General features: G+C 46.7%; 1 protein-coding gene and 1 long non-coding RNA gene across 10 annotated transcripts in view; one reads left to right on the top strand and one right to left on the bottom strand.

Moving 5' to 3' along the window:
- The window catches only part of LOC123976846 (regulating synaptic membrane exocytosis protein 2-like), a 47,361-nt gene extending 39,254 nt beyond the window's left edge, over positions 1–8,107 (bottom strand). For 4 of the 9 annotated variants that reach the window (XM_046059215.1, XM_046059223.1, XM_046059217.1 and 1 more), the window contains exons 1-4: positions 7,657–8,107; positions 7,404–7,558; positions 6,003–6,213; positions 3,961–4,112 (exon numbers count right to left, since the gene is read on the bottom strand). In XM_046059215.1, the coding sequence (XP_045915171.1) occupies positions 3,961–4,112; positions 6,003–6,213; positions 7,404–7,543 (503 nt within the window). In that variant the 5' untranslated portion in view covers positions 7,544–7,558; positions 7,657–8,107. The remainder of the gene's footprint in view (positions 1–3,960; positions 4,113–6,002; positions 6,214–7,403; positions 7,559–7,656) is intronic. The other 5 variants (XM_046059218.1, XM_046059219.1, XM_046059222.1 and 2 more) reach the window with 3 other exon arrangements.
- Positions 8,108–8,255: 148 nt separating this feature from the next.
- The window catches only part of LOC123976865, a 25,397-nt gene continuing 21,160 nt past the window's right edge, over positions 8,256–12,492 (top strand). Inside the window, exons 1-2 of the long non-coding RNA XR_006826441.1 lie at positions 8,256–8,684; positions 9,980–10,273. This is a non-coding gene — a long non-coding RNA (uncharacterized LOC123976865). The remainder of the gene's footprint in view (positions 8,685–9,979; positions 10,274–12,492) is intronic.

Below are 12,492 nucleotides of genomic sequence, written 5' to 3'. Positions count from 1 at the left end.
CTGTGGAACCAGGTTCCAGTTTGGGTTCAGGAGGCAGACACCATCTCCACATTTAAGAGTAGGCTTAAGACTTTCCTCTTTGATAAAGCTTATAGTTAGGGCTGGCTCAGGTGAGTCCTGGACCATCCCTTAGTTATGCTGCTATAGGCCTAGACTGCCGGGGGATTTCCCATGATGCACTGAGCTCCTCTCTCCTCTTCTTTCTCTCCCTCTGTATGCAACCTCATCCTATTATTGCAACACAACTTCTCCCCTTTCCGGTAGTCTTGTGCTTTCTCGTCCCTCTCCTCTCTCCTCCTATCACTTCCTGCAGGTGTTTCTGGCTCTGGAGCTGTGGAGTCTGGATCTGTGGTTGCGGGTCACCTGCTGCCCCCGCGTTCCTGCTCGACACCCTCTGCTGCAACGACTATTGTTGCTAGTCTTATTGTTATTATTGTTATTATAATCATTAACATTACGATTGTTATCATCAACACTACTATAAATATCTGTACCATTTTTCATTTAGTCTATAGCAACATCACCTTTACTGTCTGTACCTCTGTGTGGATATTGTGTAGGCTGCCTCCCTCCCCTCTCTCTCCCTCTCTCTCTTTTTCTCTCTGTTCCTCTCTTGCCCTCTCTCTTTCTCTCTCTCTCGCCCTCTCTCTCTTGCCCTCTCTTAATTCAATTCAATTCAAATTAGCTTTATTGCATGAATGTAACAACAACATTGCCAAAGCATCATATATACAACATAAGAACAATCAGTCCCATACATCATCTCTCTCTCTCTCTCTCCCCCCCCCTCTCTCTCTCTTTCTTGCTGTCACTCTCTCTCTCTCTCTCTCTCTCTCTCTCTCTCACCCCAACCGGTGGAGGCAGATGGCCGCCCACCCTGAGTCATGGTTCTGCTTGAGGTTTCTGCCTCTTAAAGGAAGTTTTTCCTTGCCTCTGTCTCCTAGTGCTGCTCTTGGTGGGAACTGTTGGGCTTCTGTAAATAGCATCATAGAGTACGGTCTAGACCTGCTCTTTATGAAAAGCGCTGTGAGATAACTGTTGTTGTGATTTGGCGCTATATAAATAAAATTGAATTGAATTGAAAATTACAGCAAACCCAGAACCTAAGGAACCTGAAGTACCTGAGGAACCTGAGGACCTGAGAATCTAAGGAACCTGAAGAACTTCAGGGACCTGAGGGACCTGAGGGACCTGGGGAACATGGGGAACCTGAGTTCTTCTCCTGGCCCACTTCAGACCTAAATTATTCTACTGATTTAGATATTTCCTTGTTAGAACTCGCCATGTTTTTCCTTCAGAAACATTTTCAACACTATTTGGTGAAAACATCGTATCGTTATTTTCTTCCAGCCTCCCTGTCCAGCTGAGAGTAAAGAGGTGTTCATCTCCGACCTGAACAGCGACGGAACATCCTGACAGTTAGTTTGTAAAGGAAACTGGTCCTTTAATCTGATGAGGCGACGTTTCTTATTAAATACTTGGTTGGAAGACACACCGACATGTCCACAGACAGGTTAAAGACGAGAGTAAATCTGATGTGAAATTACACTGTAGTCAGGCTGCTGTACGTACTTAAACACATAAAACATGAGTATTAGTAATTTAGGTAGTATAAATGATAACATCAAGTATTCAACAGAAAGAAGAGTTTCTTACAGTTTGTCTGTCGAATGTTTGAAGCTTCACATCAACCTCCAGCCTCCTCTAAACACACACCGACACAGTCAGCAGGTTGGAATCTGGATCATAACTAAAGCCCCGTCCACGGTGGATCAGGCCCCTCCCCTGCTCCCTCTCATTAGCCCCGCCCACACCGGGCATTACATCACCCTCCCCGTGTGTTGTTTGCCTGTGTTAGCCTGGCTGTTTGTTAGTATGTGTTAGCCTGTGTGTTTTTAGCATGTGTGTGTTGTTATTATGTTTTAGCCTGGCTGTGTGTTAACATGTGGGTTAGCCTGTGCGTTAGCCTGTATGATAGCCTGTTTTGTTAGCCTGTGTGTGTTTTTGTTAGCATGTTTTAACCTGCCTTTGTGTTAGCATGTTAGCCTGTGTTGTTAGCCTATGTTATTAGCCTGTGTTTTAGCCTGTGTTGTTAGCCTACGTGTTAGCCTGTGTTGATGACCTGTGTTGTTAGCCTATGTGTTAGCCTGTGTGTTAGCCTGTGTGTTAGCCTGTGTTGATGGCCTGTGTTGTTAACCTGTGTGTTAGCCTGTGTTGTTAGCCTGTGTTGTTAGCCTATGTGTGTTTTGAACATATGTGTTTTGTTAGCCTGCCTTTGTGTTAGCATGTGTTAGCCTGTGTTGTTAGCCTGTGTGTTAGCCTGTGTTCTTAGCCTGTGTGTTAGCCTGTGTATTAGCCTGTGTATTAGCCTGTGTGTTAGCCTGTATGTTAGCCTGTGTTGCTGACCTGTGTTGTTTGCCTACGTTGTTAGCCTGTGTTGTTTGCCTGTGTTGATCGCCTATGTATTAGCCTGTGTGTTAGCCTGTGTTATTAGCCTGTGTATTAGCCTGTGTATTAGCCTGTGTGTTAGCCTGTGTTGATCACATGTGTATTAGCCTGTGTGTTAGCCTGTGTGTTAGCCTGTGTTGATGGCCTGTGTTGTTAACCTGTGTTGATCACCTGTGTATTAGCCTGTGTTGTTAGCCTGTGTTGTTAGCCTGTGTTGTTAGCCTGTGTGGTAGCCTGTGTATTAGCCTGTGTGTTAGCCTGTGTGTTAGCCTGTGTTGTTAGCCTGTGTATTAGCCTTTGTGTTAGCCTGTGTTGATCGCCTGTGTATTAGCCTGTGTGTTAGCCTGTGTATTAGCCTGTGTTGTTTGCCTGTGTTGATCGCCTATGTATTAGCCTGTGTGTTAGCCTGTGTTGATCACCTATGTATTAACCTGTGTATTAGCCTGTGTGTTAGCCTGTGTATTAGCCTGTGTGTTAGCCTGTGTGCTAGCCTGTGTATTAGCCTGTGTGTTAGCCTGTGTTGATCACCTGTGTGTTAGCCTGTGTATTAGCCTGTGTGTTAGCCTGTGTGTTAGCCTGTGTGTTAGCCTGTATGTTAGCCTGTGTTGCTGACCTGTGTTGTTTGCCTACGTTGTTAGCCTGTGTTGTTTGCCTGTGTTGATCGCCTATGTATTAGCCTGTGTGTTAGCCTGTGTATTAGCCTGTGTGTTAGCCTGTGTGTTAGCCTGTGTGTTAGCCTGTGTGTTAGCCTGTGTTGATCACATGTGTATTAGCCTGTGTGTTAGCCTGTGTTGATGGCCTGTGTTGTTAACCTGTGTTGATCACCTGTGTATTAGCCTGTGTGTTAGCCTGTGTTGTTAGCCTGTGTTGTTAGCCTGTGTGTTAGCCTGTGTGGTAGCCTGTGTATTAGCCTGTGTGTTAGCCTGTGTGTTAGCCTGTGTTGTTAGCCTGTGTATTAGCCTTTGTGTTAGCCTGTGTTGATCGCCTGTGTATTAGCCTGTGTGTTAGCCTGTGTATTAGCCTGTGTTGTTAGCCTGTGTGTTAGCCTGTGTATTAGCCTGTGTGTTAGCCTAGCGTTAAGCCTCTCTGAGCTGCAGGATTATCAAACTGTTAATCTGATTACAGCGGGGGGGGGGGGGGTCACAAACATCTAACTACTTAATCAGACTGAAACTGTAAATAATGATTCTGCAATTAAGATCCAGAGCTGATTAATTTTATTAATAATCTAAACTATAATCCTGCGATGGACTGGCGACCTGTCCAGGGTGTACCCCGCCTTTCGCCTTTCAGCTGGGATTGGCTCCAGCCCCCCACGACCCCGTACGCAGGATAAGCAGTTTGACGATTGATGGATGGATGGATGGATGGAACTATAAGTATTTGCTCAGTTTCCGTGAAAACGAGTCCATCTGCTGATGAAGCTCATGAGATGTGGCAGAAAGCTCCAAACTGATGATGTGACTTGTTCGTGTGTCTGGGTTCTCCTGGGTTCTCCTGGGTTCTACTGACCGCTCAGTGGCTCCGTTGCTCAGAGGCCCTGTGACGCCCGGTGGCCCCTGCGTTGGCGGGTGAGGATCCCCATGTGAGCTGCTGGAGTAAAGCCCCCCCGACTGAGTGAGGATCTCCTGCTTCCTCCTGCAGACGTTGCAGACCCACATCACCTGGAACACAGATGCTCCTGATCACTGATACACCATCGAGGGTCAGGTACTGAGTTCACATTAGAAGTATTGTACTTTGCTTGAGTATTTTCTCCTTCTACTCCATCATATCTGACAGCTTCAGTTACTTCACACATGAAGAGTTTATAAAATATGAAGCTTAGTTCTAAATTAAATCAGCTGGTCCATCAGGTAAAAACATTTGATGTGAAGATTTGAATCATTCTGAGTTTAAACTGACGCTGTGAAGGAGTCTCTTTGGGCTCTGGGACAACATGTCTCACTATTTTCACAAGGTTTCCAATCGATTAAAAATAATCCACTGATTAATCCAGAGTGAAAATAATCATCATCTGCAGTCTGATACTAAGTAGTTCAACCTCAAACTACAGCAGGAAAATCCTGCTTTACATGAATGATGAGGAATAATACTAATCTGAGATGTAACAGGACAAAGAGTACTTTTACTTTGAATACTTTAAGCACATTTTCCTGTTTATACTCACATACTTTTACTTTAGTAACATTTTCAATGCAGTACTTTTACTTGTAATAGAGTATTTTCACAGTGAGGTATTAGTACTTTTACTGAAGGCTCTGAGTACTTCATCCATTACTGAATAAAACACACAGAAAAACAGAAGTTTTCAATTTTGAACATTAAAGAAGAAAAAACTTGTTTCTCTGAAACTGAAATGCTGACGATGCGTTCAGGACTTCTGAGGAACGTGGGAAAATGTAGAAACTACTAGGCCTGACCCCGAATAGTTGAAGATTGGATGCTTCGATGGGCGGAGCCTGATTCGACTGTCAATCTCACAGTCGAAGCTTCGCAGCGAAACAAGGATCACGCCATGTTGGCGATATGGGGGTGCTGAACGTCTGATTTTACACAGAACTACCCGTTTTCTCTCAGTAAGTTAATATACAGCCTGTTACAATATACATCTGAACATTTAAAGAGTTGGTATTTTGCTTTTTGCCTTTTCCCCTCTCCTTTATTGAGTTATTTCTCTTTTTTGTGCATGTAACAGGTTTGCAAAGTGAAAAAGCCCAAAGGGAGTTCCCATCTCCCACAGAAAACTCTGCTCTGAACTGAAAACAGCTCGTTTGTAGTCCAGCCCTTCACTTCCTTTACTTGTGACGTCACAATGAAAACGCGTCATAAAGCTCGCCAAGCGGCAATCACCTCACCTTCATCGAGGTTAGAAGCGAGCTGAGGGAAACTAAAATGTAACATGAAAACACGGCAGACGGCTGATTGGTCAGAGAGAATCGTCACTATTCACTGCATCATCATTGCTGCACCAGACAGAGGCAACAGGAAGTTTTATATTTTACAGTTTTCACACGTTATTTCATCACTAAATCCACTTCTGAGAAGTTTTGAGGTGAAATCAGCTGTGTAGATTTCGGATATTGACAGTTTTACGAGAAGTGATGGCGGAACAAAAACGTGCTTGAATATTTCCGGAGTTGTGGCTGCGGGTTGAAGCCTGCTGCGACCCGGGGGAGGAGCGTGTGAGGCCGGCCGGCCGCCCGCTCACAGAGCCCTCTGCTCCCGCCATCACACAGAAGTTAGCTCTCCGCTAACTTCCTGCCAGCTCTCCGCTAACTTCCTGTCAGCTCTCCGCTAACTTCCTGCCAGCTCTCCGCTAACTTCCTGCCAGCTCTCCGCTAACTTCCTGTCAGCTCTCCGCTAACTTCCTGCCAGCTCTCCGCTAACTTCCTGTCAGCTCTCCGCTAACTTCCTGTCAGCTCTCCGCTAACTTCCTGCCAGCTCTCCTCTAACTTCCTGCCAGCTCTCCACTAACTTCCTGTGGCTCTTTTAGACTTTCCAAATGTTATCGATCGAATGTGTCCGGGTGTTAAAGACATGCTGTCACTGACCTTATTGGCTCTCAGAGGGACACGCCCCCCGCAGCGGGCGCAGAAGCGGCTCTGACAGTAGCAGCAGGTTCGGCCGCAGCCGTTGGCAAACTTGGTCTTGCGGCAGACGCAGCAGGTGGGAGACTCCGCCCTCGCCGTCTGAGCCGCCTGAGGCTCCTCCCCCAACTTCTTCACCTGGTCCTTATAGAGCTCAAACTGCTGATGTAACTTCCTGTGGGGGGGCAGAGAGACAGGGCGGGTGGGGGAGCAGAGAGACGGGGGGGTGGGACTCAGATCAGCTGCTGCTTCTGAAACCAGCAACATCAGCGTCTCCTCTATGTGGCGCTGCTGAATCACGACCGCCGCTGCTAAAATTTCCCACGATCGATAAAAGCATCCTCACTCCTCCTCCTGACTCCTCCTGCTGACTCCTCCTCCTCCTCACTCCTCCTCCTGACTCCTCCTCCCGACTCCTCCTCTTCACTCCTCCGCCTGACTCCTCCTCCTCTTCACTCCTGAAACTACATCATCATCTAATGCCTATACATTTGAAAAGAAGCGCTCCACTAATCAGAGGCCAGATCACCGAGCTGTCAATCAAGCAGTCACTTCCTGTCCTGAGCCAATCAGAGCTGCCAACACGTGTTGGTGAACGAGAACGCCGGAAACAGAACTCTGATCAGCGAAAAGATCAGAATCAATAAAAGTGTGGAACGCCAGTAAAGGTGAGCGATCAGCTGACGGACCGAGCCACCCGGGACGTGATGAGAGCGGGTCCAGCAGAAGGGGGAGAATGCCGTCCCACAATTCCTTGCGGCAGCAAAATTTAAAGCGTCGCACGTTCTCAAACTCAAACGATAAAATCCATCGAGCTCGTCGTTCCAACAGCGACGCCGCCCGTGACGCCGGAGTGACGCTTCCTGCTGTCTTTGGTCTCTTTTGGCTTCGCTGTAATCCGACGCTGTTAAACGCCAGTTTGTGTTTCCGGTTGTTGAAAGAAGCTGTAAAGTGTAGAAATCACCGACCCGACGGATGAAGGATGTTGATCACGGTTGCGCTGACCTGCGACCTGCGACCTGCGAGACGGTCAGACTGAGGAGAGCGCAGCCTTCAGCAGTCACAATAAAGGCTGGACGACCTCCGCAGTGACTCTGCCACACTCACAGCGCTGACCGCCACAGACTGGTGTTGTTCAGACGAGTGACAGGAGGTCAGAGGTCAGAGGTCACCTTCCCTTTAACGTGACGTCAACACTATGTTTTTCTCTTCAGCCTCTCTTTGCTGCAGCTGAGCTGGATTTTATTTTGGAGGCGCTGTGCTTTTATTTTGTATGAGCTGACGCGGAAACCCCGTCATCGCCCAGCAGCTGCTGATCAGCACTGATCAATAATCAATGATCCGCAGAGCCCCGCCCCTCCTTACTTGAGCATGCTCTGTTCCTTCTCCTCCTCCTTCTTCTGCCTCTCCATCACCGACAGGATGATGCTCCGCTCCTCCTCCGTCAGGTGGCTCAGGTCCGGCAGCTCCGGCCCGGGTCCGGGTCCGGCGGGCGGCGCGGACATCCTGACTGTGAGCCGCTGGAAGAGAAGGACGGAGGCCCGTTAGCACATTAACACATGATGATGATGATGATGATGGTGGTGATGATGAAGCTCCTGCTCCTGGTTATCTGCACCTCCTCCTCCTCCCGCCTCCTGCCTGCTTAGTCCGCCGTCATGTCGCCTCCTCCGGGTTTCAGCTTCGTCCCGGCGCTCATCCTCCGGTCCTCCCCGGCGGTCCGGCCCTCCTGCTCGGCCTGCTGCTGTCGTGGTGACCCGCTGCCGTCCTCGGTTCTTCACAGTAATAATGGAGGCAGCGGAGGAGGAGGAGGAGGAGGAGGAGGAGGGCAGTAAATCCTGCACAGGCTGAGGGGGCGGGGTGACGTGTTACGCACAACAAAGATCAGCTGGGGGGGGGCTGCTATCTGCTGATTTAGGATCAGGTCTAAGATCACAGCATACAAACATTCCTTCACAATAAAAGTCCGTCAGCTCTTCGGGATGAATGAAACATGACTTCCGCCGACTTGATGGTCTAACGTGAGCTGCAGGTGACCGCAGGGGCGGAGACACATCCTACCTGCGTGAGCTGACTGTGAGCTGAGATCAATGACTGGTCTCGCGGCATTTGTAAAGACAAATGGACTCGGCGCCTGCAGCCGTCTTGCTCCCGCGAGGTTTTAATGTCATGTGACATGGTGACGTTTTGCAGCGCCGGCGAAAGCCGGACACAATTTCTAACCAGCATCCCTTATTTTAAGTCCCCCCCCCCCCCCCAAAAAAAAGCCAGCATGCATCACGATACGCATCAAGTCAAACGAACCTTTTGAAAAGTGGTCAAATCACAGGTGGGTCTGCGTGACGTCACATCAGCGCCACCTGCTGGGCAGAAAACGCACAACTCTGGTCAACCAAACGGAACCAAAACCTTTGCAGAGAACTTCAGGCTTGTAGGTATTTGGAGAAAGAAATATCCTAACAGCAGCTGACAGACTTGGAGTAATGAAACAGGCTCTGGTCAGTCAAGGATCTTTGGTTTGTGTCCGAGAACGTTAATAAAGATCTTACTGATGTGGAAATACGACCCACTCCTCTTACGGATCACCAGGATACACGTGAAGTGTCGCTGCTCAGTCAGAGCTGGAAACTCAAGAGCTCTGACGAAGTTAAAAAATAGCTCACATCCCTGATTTCTTTTTCTTGGTCCAAAAAAATTTAATTAAAATTCGAGGTTGGAAAGCTTTTAAGAAAATCTGGTGGTATAAAATCCAAATCCAGAAGAGGTAGTAACAAAGATCACCTTCTGATCTCTAAAGAACCCAGATCTACCTTTAGAGGAGGGAAAAGCAGAATCAGCTCTGCAAGTTAAACTTTTATATTTTTTCTTTTATACACTCATTTCCTTTAAATTAGTACATAAATTCTATCCAGCTAAAAACTATATTAAGTTCAGATTTAGGAAAGATATTGGTGGCTGTCCAGAAACTGTTGTTTTTGTCCTATTGTGAAAACTTTCTGGGAAAATGATGTGATTTTATTTCAGAAAATATCTCTGAAAGTTTTGCTTTGTTTTGGGAGAATGTTTGGTTTCCCAGAAAATAACGTAAAACTTGTGTGTACTCGATTAATCTCCTTATTATTATGGCCAAATTTCATATTCACAAATGTAAATTCACAGATAAGAACTTTGCTTTGTTGCCTTTCAATGAGTTCAAACATTTCAGGGGTCTCTAAAGCAAACTGTGTCAGCTTGGATTATGTTTAAAGTTTTTATCTAATCCCTCACCCCCTCCGAGCGATCAGAGCTTGTAATTGATGTACTATTATGTTACAAATATTTTTATACTTCTGTAAGAACTGCAATCTCAAATAAAGCTTGAAGAAAAAAACCCCACAGAACTGCTCACGTGCAGCTCGTCACACAGCGAACACGTGGACTAACGAGGTCGAGTAAAAAGAGTCAGAACCAGAAGGAGCTTTATTTTTCTTACACACAGCTGACCTAAATAAATGTAGAAATATATAAACAGATGCAAGTTATACAAGAATAAAAAGAGAACAGAGAAAAAAAACACAACCATGTGCAGAGAAAGAACAGCGTGGCAGATCTGTGCAGTACTTTATACTTAAATTATAACAATATAGAACAACAACGATTAATAATTAACAAAAAGACCCCCAGGAACTCCCTAATGGCCCCTCTGTGTCCAGGTTACTGCTCATGGTGAAGGCCATGAGACATAAAGCCCGTGGTAAACCGACGGTCGCTGATACACTGAAAAAACTGTTTTTGCATTTACTGTGAAACTCTGATTAACAGCCGGCCTTTATTTGGGACAGGCCTTTTAATTCCTCTCACACAAAACTGAAACTGCAATGAAACAGAATATTACTTTTATAAAAAATAATATCAAATACACGTCCTTCATGTGATCTAGCTTCTGCGCTTTTATTTTGAAGGCAGCAGCATAATGAAAACAGCAGCAGGCTGCAGGATGACAGAAGTGTGGCAGAAGTCAGCAGACAGAGAGCGACGGACGTGACATGACGGAGGACCCTCGGACCGAAGGAAGAGAAATCATCAGGAACGACACGGCTGCACCACGAAGCAGGATCTGGGCTTATCCAGGTAACTTCAGGGTTAACCCTGCTGGGTTTTCAGCACCACGACGGTGGTTCACTTCTTACCGGGTGTGATGGCCCGGCTCAGAGGCCGCAGCAAACAGAGGAAACCACGCCATGAACTTAACAAAGGTAATTTAATTTAACGAATATAACAAATCATTTTAAATCTTAACAAATGTGGCTGGCAAAACATGGCGCCAGGTCGACCTAAACAAACTAAGAAGTAACACAGCAACACGCCGTGGCGCTGGGGACCAGGATACAGCGAGCTGTCAAGGTCCGCAACAATCAGGAAGGGGCGGGTCTTATGCAATCTGGAGACAGCTGCCTCTGATCTGCCTGAAGTCCGCCCCTGTTCCAGGGTTCCCACTCTTTTTTACAGGTCATTTTCCAGGACTTTTTCAATGATCTAGCCGTCTGATTTTTATATTTGAACCCCTGCTGCCTGAACAGCACAACCGTTGCTTTCTGACATCGCTGAGGTCCAACGGTACAAACAGCTAGTCCAGGTTGACTTGTCAGGTTAAACCTGGCTGGCGTCCATGAAAAAACACACATATCTAAAAGCTGTTGTGTGTGTGTGTGTGTGTGTGTGTATATATTTATTTATTTAGATAAAACAGGATGTGACAGTCTGACTCCATTTGTCTAATGAGTAAAACAGGGTTGCTCTCCGGTCGTCCGTCCACACTTGATTTAAACTTCACTGATCTCAGCGAACTGATATGCAAGTGTAAAACGGTCAACTGGGACTAGCTGATGTTCTGAAGAACACGTCACAGTAGCAAAGTTTATCACGTTAGGCTCTTTACTAACGAAGCTGTGAGCTAAAAACCTTCAGGCCGCGGGAGCAGAGACGTGCAGTTAGCCGGGGTCTGATGCAGCGGGGCGCCATCGCTGTTCTGACCGCAGCTTCCTTTAATTCTTATCAGGAAATCAAGCGAGCAGGCGCCTGAACCGAACACGTTGAACAAATTTAACTTTATTCAACCATTTGAAACAAGTTGAGAAGAAACTGTTCTAAACCTGATAGGAGCGACCGGCCAGCAGGGAGCGATGCTGCGCGCCAGGCGACTCAGAACTGGGAAATTTCCAACCTCCAACCAGAAAAAGTACCATGAACGCCACCTGAAGTCGGATTTCCTACTTGTGAACTCGGAGAAAAAATTTGTCCCTCGAAACACAACAACGGCAGCTCTGTGAAGCTCACGGTGTAAAAACCATGAACTAAAAGGCAAATAAAACAGGCTAGGATCAAATAGTGAAACTTGTTCTGCACGTAAACCGATGGAGAAATATGTTGGCAGTCTCTGAATCATCTTCTCTGCCCAAATGTTGCTCAGGAAAATGTTGGAAACGCCCAGAAATGTGAAAAGATCTGGAAACAGCCTCCAGCTTCTGCTGAGGGTTCAACTGTGCAGAAAGAAACACAAGTCTGTCACGCTCAGCCATGTTTGCTGTTTACATTTGGCGGCTTGCACGTGGAACGCTTTGAGGTCGCACATTTCCCAGTTCAGACCGGTCTGGAACGCAGCATAATATTTAGCTCCCATTATTCAGACACCTGCTGACTCCAGGGTGCGTTCACAACGCTGCTGCAACATAACCGAGCAGCCGCAGCATCAAGTTAAAATCATTTCCCAGGCAACACAAGACTTTCCAGGACTTTTCCCGTGACTGGAAAATACACTCACCTAAAGGATTATGAGGAACACCTGTTCAATTTCTCATTAATTCAATTATCTAATCAACCAATCACATGGCAGTTGCTTCAATGCATTTAGGGGTGTGGTCCTGGTCAAGACAATCTCCTGAACTCCAAACTGAATGTCAGAATGGGAAAGAAAGGTGATTTAAGCTATTTTGAGCGTGGCACGGTTGTTGGTGCCAGACGGGCCGGTCTGAGTATTTCACAATCTGCTCAGTTACTGGGATTTTCACGCACAACCTTGAGGCGGATGGGCTACAACAGCAGAAGACCCCACCGGGTGCCACTCATCTCCACTACAAATAGGAAAAAGAGGCTACAATTTGCAAGAGCTCACCAAAATTGGACAGTTGAAGACTGGAAAAATGTTGCCTGGTCTGATGAGTCTCGATTTCTGTTGAGACATTCAGATGGTAGAGTCAGAATTTGGCGTAAACAGAATGAGAACATGGATCCATCTTGCCTTGTTACCACTGTGCAGGCTGGTGGTGGTGGTGTAACGGTGTGGGGGATGTTTTCTTGGCACACTTTAGGCCCCTTAATGCCAATTGGGCATGGTTTAAATGCCACGGCCTACCTGAGCATTGTTTCTGACCATGTCCATCCCTTTATGGCCACCATGTACCCATCCTCTGATGGC

Source organism: Micropterus dolomieu, linkage group LG09 (assembly GCF_021292245.1).
Source record: "Micropterus dolomieu isolate WLL.071019.BEF.003 ecotype Adirondacks linkage group LG09, ASM2129224v1, whole genome shotgun sequence".
Taxonomy (NCBI): Eukaryota; Metazoa; Chordata; class Actinopteri; order Centrarchiformes; family Centrarchidae; genus Micropterus; species Micropterus dolomieu.
Note: the sequence above shows the minus strand (reverse complement) of the source record. Positions and strands in the feature narration are given on the sequence as shown.